Raw genomic sequence first — 10000 nt, 5'->3', positions numbered from 1 at the left:
TCTGCCTGACCTTGATCTTCATGGTGCTCGGGGCCAGAGCCGTGATCTCCTTCTGCATGCGGTCTGCGATGCCCGGGTACATGGTGGTTCCTCCTGACAGCACGTTGTTGGCGTACAGATCTTTACGGATGTCGATGTCACACTTCATGATGCTGTTGTAGGTCGTCTCATGGATACCTGCCGACTCCATACCTGCAGCAGAGACCAGAGGGACAGACAGGTGAGACACACAGACAGACAGGATGACAGACAGGTGAGGCAGACAGACAGACAGACAGACAGGAGGACAGACAGGATGACAGACAGACAGACAAGCAGACAAGCAGGCAGACAGACAGGAGGACAAACAGACAAATAGGCAGACAGACAGACAGGAGGACAGACAAGGGGGACAGACAGACAGACAGACAGACAGACAGGAGGACAGACAGGAGGACAGACAGACAGACAGGAGGACAGAGAGAAGGACAGACAGACAGGAGGACAGCAGACAGACAGGAGGACAGACAGACAGACAGACAGACAGGAGGACAGATAGGAGGACAGAGAGACAGACAGACAGGAGGACAGCCAGGACAGACAGACAGACAGACAGACAGGAGGACAGACAGAAAGACAGACAGGACAGACAGACAGACAGGAGGACAGACAGACAGGAGGAAAGACAGACAGACAGACAGACAGACAGACAGACAGGAGGACAGACAGGACAGACAGGAGGACAGACAGACAGACAGACAGACAGACAGGTAAACTGACCAATGAAGGATGGCTGGAAAAGCGTCTCGGGGCAGCGAAACCTCTCGTTGCCGATGGTGATGACCTGTCCGTCAGGAAGCTCGTAGCTCTTCTCCAGAGAAGAAGACGTGGCCGCCGTCCCCATCTCGTTCTCAAAGTCCAGAGCGACGTAACACAACTTCTCCTTGATGTCGCGGACGATCTCTCTCTCCGCTGCAGAGAACACACACGTACGCTCAGACCGGCTTCATGTTAACCTGTGATGTAAACACCTGTGTTGATGATGTCATACCGGTGGTGACGAAGCTGTAGCCGCGTTCCGTCAGGATCTTCATGAGGTAGTCTGTGAGGTCACGACCCGCCAGGTCCAACCTCATGATGGCGTGAGGCAGAGCATAACCCTCGTAGATCGGCACGTTGTGGGTAACGCCATCACCTGAGTCCAGGACAATACCTGCACAGACAGACAGACAGACAGGAGGACAGACAGGAGGACAGACAGACAGACAGACAGGAGGACAGACAGACAGACAGACAGAAGGACAGACAGAAGGACAGACAGGAGGACAGACAGACAGAAGGACAGACAGGACAGACAGACAGACAGACAGACAGACAGAAGGACAGACAGAAGGACAGACAGACAGACAGACACACAGACAGACAGAAGGACAGACAGGAGGACAGACAGACAGACAGACAGAAGGACAGACAGGAGGACAGACAGACAGACAGACAGAAGGACAGACAGGAGGACAGACACACAGACAGACAGAAGGACAGACAGGAGGACAGACAGACAGACAGATTCATTTTTTTATAAACTCTTTGTTGAAACAAACATCCTGAAGTGTAAAAAATAACTTTTTCATGTATTAATTAATATTAATAATGTAATATAAGGTATAATTTTACGTTAGTATTTACATTTGTCATTTTGTTGGTTACGGAAATATTCAACAGTTTTTCAGCTTTTTTTAGTTAATTACTGTATTTAATGAGAGCCTGGTCTCTAATACAGGCTGGGGTCGTGGTAGACATGGACAAATACAAGACGGGTTAAAAAAGGTACTTTTTACTGGAGTTGAACTTTTACACAATGTGTTCTGTAAATAGTTCACAATAAAAGTCTTATGAAGAAGTACGGGGATTCTGTCCATTGAAATATTAGATGGCTTTTAATTTGAAATAGATACAGGAAGTGCTGGGTTTGTGTTAACAACATAATGTACTAACACAATTTAACAGGAAACAGATGAGAAAACAAGGAGGCTTCATATTAAATACAACTGAATAAACTTCAAACTAAAAGCATTGTAGTCTGAACTGATAGAATGAAAATTAAGGCCTGATACTCTCTGTATCTAACTGATACTCTGATATCAGAGACTTTGAGACTTTAACAGATACTCTCTGTATCTAACTGATACTCTGATATCAGAGACTTTGAGACTTTAACAGATACTCTCTGTATCTAACTGATACTCTGATATCAGAGACTTTGAGACTTTAACAGATACTCTCTGTGTCTAACTGATACTCTGATATCAGATACTTTGAGACTTTAACAGATACTCTCTGTATCTAACTGATACTCTGATATCAGATACTTTGAGACTTTAACAGATACTCTCTGTAGTGGAAGTCAATGAAGGCTTGGAGGAGGAGGAGGTCCAACCTGTGGTGCGTCCGGAGGCATACAGCGACAGGACGGCCTGGATGGCCACGTACATGGCAGGAACATTAAAGGTCTCGAACATGATCTGCACACACACACACACACACACACACACACACACACACACACACACACACACACACACACACAATCAATATTCATTTAAATTTAAATTCATCAGTAATAGAGCTGATCAACCTGATCATCAATCAAAATAATCTCCAGCGTCTCTGATGTTTAAATAAAATAAATTGTGTCGATAAATATTTTCTATTGATCTGTATTACTACAGTATTACTGCAGTATTACTACAGTATTACTGCAGTATTACTGTAGTATTGAAGTATTACTGTAGTATTACTGCAGTATTACTGTAGTATTACTGCAGTATTGAAGTATTACTGTAATATTACTGCAGTATTACTGTAGTATTGAAGTATTACTGTAGTATTACTGCAGTATTACTGTAGTATTACTGTAGTATTACTGCAGTATTACTGCAGTATTACTGTAGTATTACTGCAGTATTACTGCAGTATTACTGTAGTATTACTGCAGTATTGAAGTATTACTGTAGTATTACTGCAGTATTACTGCAGTATTACTGTAGTATTACTGCAGTATTGAAGTATTACTGTAATATTACTGCAGTATTACTGTAGTATTACTGTAGTATTACTGCAGTTGTACCTGAGTCATCTTCTCCCTGTTGGCCTTGGGGTTGAGAGGAGCTTCAGTCAGCAGGGTGGGATGTTCCTCTGGAGCCACTCGCAGCTCGTTATAGAACGAGTGATGCCAAATCTGACCAATCACAGAGCACACAGTCAGCAGGGTCATTAACCACTAATAAATATAATAATAACTACATGAGAGCGAGCGAGACCTTCTCCATGTCGTCCCAGTTGGTGATGATGCCGTGTTCGATGGGATATTTCAGGGTCAGAATTCCTCTTTTACTCTGAGCCTCGTCTCCAACGTAGCTGTCCTTCTGCCCCATACCCACCATCACTCCCTGAGAGACAGACAGGCAGACAGACAGACAGACGGGTCAGACAGACAGACGGGTCAGAGAGACAGACAGACAGAGAGATGGGTCAGACAGACAGACAGACGGGTCAGAGAGACAGACAGACAGACAGACAGACAGACAGACAGACGGGTCAGACAGACAGACAGACAGACAGACGGGTCAGACAGACAGACAGACAGACAGACGGGTCAGAGAGACAGACAGACAGACAGACGGGTCAGAGAGACAGACAGACAGACAGACAGACAGACAGACAGACGGGTCAGACAGACAGACAGACAGACAGACGGGTCAGAGAGACAGACACCCTTCATCATCAGGTGAAACTGATATTTGAGCCTTAAATTGATCAGGAGATTAATCAGTAAAGAAAAACAACAGTTCGTTTGTTGCTGCCTGGACGTTTCACTGTCTGTTGGACATGTTTTAGTCTCTGATCAGGTCTGATTGTCTTCAAGTCAATCAGACCAATAATCTGAACATTAATTATTAATTGTGTGAATGAAAACCAGCTCAGTCGGGTCGGCCTCAGGTCACAGTGTGAGATCGACCCTCTGGTCCATCAGAGCACGCAGGTTAGGGTTAGGAGCGGCACCAGCAGGGGGCGGTACTGACGAGACCTCCACACAGGGAGCAGGTCGGGTTAGAATCAGTGATCGGAGTCCGGTGAGGATCCGATGATGTTTGTTCTAAAACTCTTACTTTAGATGAAACCAGAATCTTTTCATAGGCTGAACCAAGAAGTGTTGGTGCTTTTATTTTGAAAGAGTGACCAGATGTTTGTTTTTGCTAAGTTGATGACAGAATGAGGCGCGGTCCACCAGGGGGTGTGGCCTGTCCACATGCTTCCCCCAGCGGCAGTTATAGTAGCAGTGTTAGCATTAGCATCAGCCTGTCCCTGCGTGTGGACCAATCAGCTGTCACCTGGTGGCGGGGCCGGCCCACGATGGAGGGGAAGACGGCTCTGGGGGCGTCGTCTCCCGCAAATCCGGCTTTACACAGACCGGATCCATTATCACAGACCAGAGCGGTGCTCTCCTCATCATCACACATGACTGCAGGGGGCGCTGTGGGCGAGCGACGACACTATGACACCGAGTCACACTGAGAGAGAGAGGGGGGGATTATTGATTATTGATAAACAACACAGACATGATGACACTGTTATGACGTTAAAAAAAGTTAAAGTTAAACAATTTAATCTGAGCAAAAAAGCACAGAGTGAGTAAAATGGTCGCCTGTTGAATGGAACTCAGACAGGAAGAGGACTTCATTACCCAGAAGTCTCTGTCAGGTCACAAATCACTGGATTCTCATTAACTTCAATTTTTTTAAATGAAAAATAAAATCATCAATAAAATGATCGTCAACAATTCATTGATTAGATCAACAGAAAATTAATTGATAATTCTGTTTCAAAGCTAAAATGTTTAATGTAAACTTGTTCTTGAATCAATATAATGAATATCTGTTTCTTCAGCCATGACGGAGGATGATGATGATGATGAACAGCTGATTTACAGATGAATGATGAGATTAAGTGTTAATGTGAAGACGAGTCATCACAAAGTGCAGCACGAGACACAGACACACACAGACACACACACACACACACAGACACAAGTCTTCAGGCGGCTTGAAACAGGGCTGTCCACATACTTTTGTCCACATACTGTAGATGACTGCATGACACAAAAATCAATAATCAATGATTGATCAGTGATTTAGTGTGAATGTAAATCTCAGCTACAGAAACCACATCACCAAACATGGAGCTGTGAGGTTTTCACGTGACATCAGTGACCACCCCCCCACACACACACCCACACACACACACACCCATAATGCACTGCTGCTGTCGGTCAGTGAATGAACAACAAAGCACTCTGGGAAAACTTCCTAATTAGGTCATGAAGTCGAGTCCTGACTGTGTTTGGTATGCTCTCTCTCCCTGTGCTCACTGCACCTCGCTCGCCCTCACTTTACTCTGACTTTAGTCCATATTTAGTCAGTCAGCAGCCTGTCAGTCAGCAGCCTGCCAGTCAGTCAGCAGCCTGTCAGTCAGTCAGCAGCCAGTCAGCAGCCTGTCAGTCAGTCAGTCAGCAGCCTGTCAGTCAGTCAGCAGCCTGTCAGTCAGTCAGTCAGCAGCCTGTCAGTCAGTCAGTAGCCTGTCAGTCAGCAGCCTGTCAGTCAGTCAGCAGCCAGTCAGTCAGTCAGCAGCCTGTCAGTCAGTCAGTCAGCAGCCTGTCAGTCAGCAGCCTGTCAGTCAGCAGCCTGTCAGTCAGCTCCGTCTGCTGCTCTCTGACATTAAAGGACCGGTCCGCTCTTGTTTCTCATGGTGGTTCTGAGGGTCAATCTGGTTCCTCACAGATGAAACGTGTTCAGCAGTCTGTCAGCAGCTGCTGGCTGTCTGTTTGTTGGGACTGTTTTCAGCAGCGGATGCATCAGACGGAGCACAAACACACGTCAGTTCTGAGGAACATGTGGCTCAGTGACGTGTTTTAAAGATTCATCTCAAATCAACTTTATTAGTTATTTTACTGGCTGCGTCAGAACATCTGTAGCAGTGCTGCCAGATGTGGAGGGAGATCTACTGCCCCCTGCAGGCTGAATGTTTGACAGCAGCTGGTTGTTAATTCAGGTCCACTCCAGCTTCCTCCAGAGCTGTTAGTCACAGACTTCATCAGTGGTGAAGACGATGCTCCTGAAGAAGATCATTTAGATTTTAATCAACGTGTCAAACTGCTGATTAACTTTTTCAAAGTCAAACTGCTCCTCTGGGCTTCCGTAGTTTTGTTCGAAGACACAGCTCTCAGTTTTTTAATGTCAGCTGTACAGAGGAACGTGTGAACGAACAGATTTCAGTATCTGAAGTCACGACTGACCGACCGACCGACCGACCGACCGACCGATCAATCGACGATGACAAATGTGTTCAGGAATCTCACCTAGCAGTCAGCACTCAGGGCGGGAAAGTCAAACTAAAGGCAACGAAAGCTTCGACTCAGCAGCAGGAGAGTGTCACCAAACACAGCTCAACGCCTGCCTCCCTCAACCAAACCTCACTCAAAAAATCCACACTTTAACATTCACTCAGCAGCAGCTGATGTAGAGAAGATTCAAACCGCAGTCCACGACAAACAGTAAACAAACAACAGTTAACAAACAAACAAACAGTAAACAAATGTAAACATCAGTGTTTGTGTTCCCTCAGCAGAGTCTGAAGGAGAAACACTCTGTAACTCTGCAGACTGAGAAACTGAGTTCAACAGTAAAAACACCCAAAAATACAGTGAAGTCTGGTGTGACATGTTTGAATCTAGTTTAGCAGGTGCAACATGAAGGAGAGGAAGAAAGACTCAGAGCAGGAGGAGAAGAGGAGGTGAAGAGGAGGAGAGGAGAAGGAGAAGAGGATGTGAAGAGGAGGTGAGGAGGAGGTGAAGAGGAGGAGAAGAGGAGGTGAAGAGGAGGTGAAGAGGAGGTGAAAGTGAAGAGGAGGTGAAGGGGAAAGAGAACCTTCACACAGAGGAGCAGAGAGGAGGAGAAAGGAGAAACAGAGGAGAAGGAGTAAAATAAGACCTGTTGGAAGAGGTGAAGAGGAGGTGAAGAGGAGGTGAGGGAGCTCAAAGGACCTGAAGGAGGATGATGGAGGTGAATAAAGGGGAACTTTTGCCAGTTTTTCCACAGATACATAAAAAGAAGGAGCAGAGAGGAAAGAAGATAAGAGGAGGTGAAAGAGGAGGTGATGTTTGAGGAGCACAGAAGACACTCAGAGGAGGAGGAGGAGGACAGCAGGAGATAAGGTAGAGAGTTTGAAACTGAGCGAAGAGGACATGAGGTACAAGAGGAGGAGGTGAGGAGGAGCAGAGGAGTCTTACCGTGGCAGAGCAGGGCCTGCTGGGATGTGAGGGGGGGCAGGACAGAAGTGAGAGTCTGACGAGCTGGTTTGAGTTTATCAACCCTCCACCTCCTCCATCCATCCCTCCATCCCAAACATGGCCCGGGCCTCCTCCCTCTCCACCTCCTCCTCCATCAATCCCTCCTCCCTCTCTCCTCCTCCCCACCTCTCTCTCTCTTCAGTCCTTATAGGGCAGGTCCTGAGGGAAGCAGCCAATCAGACGGCCCGCGGCGCCACCAGACTTTCTCCCATCATTCACTGCATTCCTCAGAGAGAGAGACAGGCGGGGGGGAGAGAGAGACAGGCGGGGGGGAGGGAGAGACAGGCGGGGGGAGAGAGAGACAAGCGGGGGGGGGAGAGAGAGACAGGCGGGGGGGGGGGAGAGAGACAGGTGGGGGGGAGAGAGAGACAGGCGGGGGGGAGAGAGAGACAGGCGGGGGGAGAGAGAGACAAGCGGGGGGGGGGAGAGAGACAGGTGGGGGGGAGAGAGAGACAGGCGGGGGGAGAGAGAGACAGGCGGGGGGGGAGAGAGAGACAGGCGGGGGGGAGAGAGAGACAGGCGGGGGGGAGAGAGAGACAGGCGGGGGGAGAGAGAGACAAGCGGGGGGGGAGAGAGAGACAGGCGGGGGGAGAGAGAGACAGGCGGGGGGAGAGAGAGACAGGCGGGGGGGAGAGAGAGACAGGCGGGGGGAGAGAGAGACAAGCGGGGGGGGAGAGAGAGACAGGCGGGGGGAGAGAGAGACAAGCGGGGGGAGAGAGAGACAAGCGGGGGGGGAGAGAGACAGGTGGGGGGGAGAGAGAGACAGGCGGGGGGGAGAGAGAGACAGGCGGGGGGGAGAGAGAGACAGGCGGGGGGAGAGAGAGACAAGCGGGGGGGGAGAGAGAGACAGGCGGGGGGAGAGAGAGACAGGCGGGGGGAGAGAGAGACAAGCGGGGGGGGAGAGAGACAGGTGGGGGGGAGAGAGAGACAGGCGGGGGGGAGAGAGAGACAGGCGGGGGGGAGAGAGAGACAGGCGGGGGGAGAGAGAGACAAGCGGGGGGGGAGAGAGACAGGTGGGGGGGAGAGAGAGACAGGCGGGGGGGAGAGAGAGACAGGCGGGGGGGAGAGAGAGACAGGCGGGGGGAGAGAGAGACAAGCGGGGGGGGAGAGAGAGACAGGCGGGGGGAGAGAGAGACAGGCGGGGGGAGAGAGAGACAAGCGGGGGGGGAGAGAGAGACAGGCGGGGGGGAGAGAGAGACAGGCGGACCAGCTTCAACTGACTCACTGCATCATTCAACTAATGACTGATGGAGTTCTGCTTGTCAGTGATCAGTCAGTGATCAGTGAGTGATCAGTGATCAGTCAGTGATCAGTCAGTGATCAGTGATCAGTCAGTGATCAGTCAGTGATCAGTGATCAGTGAGTGATCAGTGAGTGATCAGTGATCAGTCAGTGATCAGTCAGTGATCAGTGATCAGTCAGTGATCAGTGAGTGATCAGTGATCAGTCAGTGATCAGTCAGTGATCAGTCATCAGTGATCAGTGAGTGATCAGTGATCAGTGAGTGATCAGTGAGTGATCAGTCAGTGATCAGTGATCAGTCAGTGATCAGTCAGTGATCAGTCAGTGATCAGTCAGTGATCAGTGATCAGTCAGTGATCAGTCAGTGATCAGTCAGTGATCAGTGATCAGTGATCAGTCAGTGATCAGTGATCAGTGATCAGTCAGTGATCAGTCAGTGATCAGTCAGTGATCAGTGATCAGTGATCAGTCAGTGATCAGTGATCAGTGATCAGTGATCAGTCAGTGATCAGTCAGTGATCAGTCAGTGATCAGTGATCAGTGATCAGTCAGTGATCAGTGATCAGTGATCAGTGATCAGTCAGTGATCAGTCAGTGATCGGTGATCAGTGATCAGTCATTGATCAGTGATCAGTGATCAGTGATCAGTGATCAGTCAGTGATCAGTCAGTGATCAGTGATCAGTGATCAGTCAGTGATCAGTGATCAGTGATCAGTCAGTGATCAGTCATTGATCAGTGATCAGTGATCAGTCAGTGATCAGTGATCAGTGATCAGTCATTGATCGGTGATCAGTGATCAGTCAGTGATCAGTGATCAGTGATCAGTCAGTGATCGGTGATCAGTGATCAGTCAGTGATCGGTGATCAGTGATCAGTCATTGATCAGTGATCAGTGATCAGTCAGTGATCAGTGATCAGTGATCAGTCAGTGATCAGTGATCAGTCAGTGATCAGTGATCAGTCAGTGATCAGTCAGTGATCAGTCAGTGATCAGTGATCAGTGATCAGTCAGTGATCAGTGATCAGTGATCAGTCAGTGATCAGTGATCAGTGATCAGTCAGTGATCAGTGATCAGTGATCAGTCAGTGATCAGTCAGTGATCAGTCAGTGATCAGTCAGTGATCAGTGATCAGTGATCAGTCAGTGATCAGTGATCAGTCAGTGATCAGTGATCAGTCAGTGATCAGTCAGTAATCAGTGATCAGTGATCAGTGATCAGTGATCAGTCAGTGGGTCCTGGTCTCAGGCTCTGGTCCTGGTCTCAGGCTCTGGCCCTGGTCTCAGACTCTGGTCCTGGTCTCAGGCTCTGGTCCTGGTCTCAGACTCTGGTCCTGGTCTCAGACTCTGGTCCTGGTCTCAGGCTCTGGCCCT

At 48.7% G+C, this 10000-nt stretch overlaps 1 protein-coding gene across 1 annotated transcript in view; it reads right to left on the bottom strand.

Annotated features, from left to right (window-relative positions):
* Positions 1-7373, bottom strand: part of acta2 (actin alpha 2, smooth muscle) — an 8484-nt gene extending 1111 nt beyond the window's left edge. Inside the window, exons 1-8 of the mRNA XM_073489098.1 lie at positions 7325-7373; positions 4371-4550; positions 3300-3428; positions 3107-3217; positions 2417-2501; positions 1031-1192; positions 760-951; positions 11-192 (exon numbers count right to left, since the gene is read on the bottom strand). Coding sequence (XP_073345199.1) covers positions 11-192; positions 760-951; positions 1031-1192; positions 2417-2501; positions 3107-3217; positions 3300-3428; positions 4371-4499 — 990 coding nt within the window. The 5' untranslated portion in view covers positions 4500-4550; positions 7325-7373. The remainder of the gene's footprint in view (positions 1-10; positions 193-759; positions 952-1030; positions 1193-2416; positions 2502-3106; positions 3218-3299; positions 3429-4370; positions 4551-7324) is intronic.
* Between the last annotated feature and the right edge of the window lie 2627 nt (positions 7374-10000).

Source organism: Pagrus major, chromosome 20 (assembly GCF_040436345.1).
Source record: "Pagrus major chromosome 20, Pma_NU_1.0".
NCBI classification, from domain to species: Eukaryota; Metazoa; Chordata; class Actinopteri; order Spariformes; family Sparidae; genus Pagrus; species Pagrus major.
The sequence above is the reverse complement of the archived record's forward strand: the minus strand, read 5'-3'. Positions and strand labels throughout refer to the sequence as shown.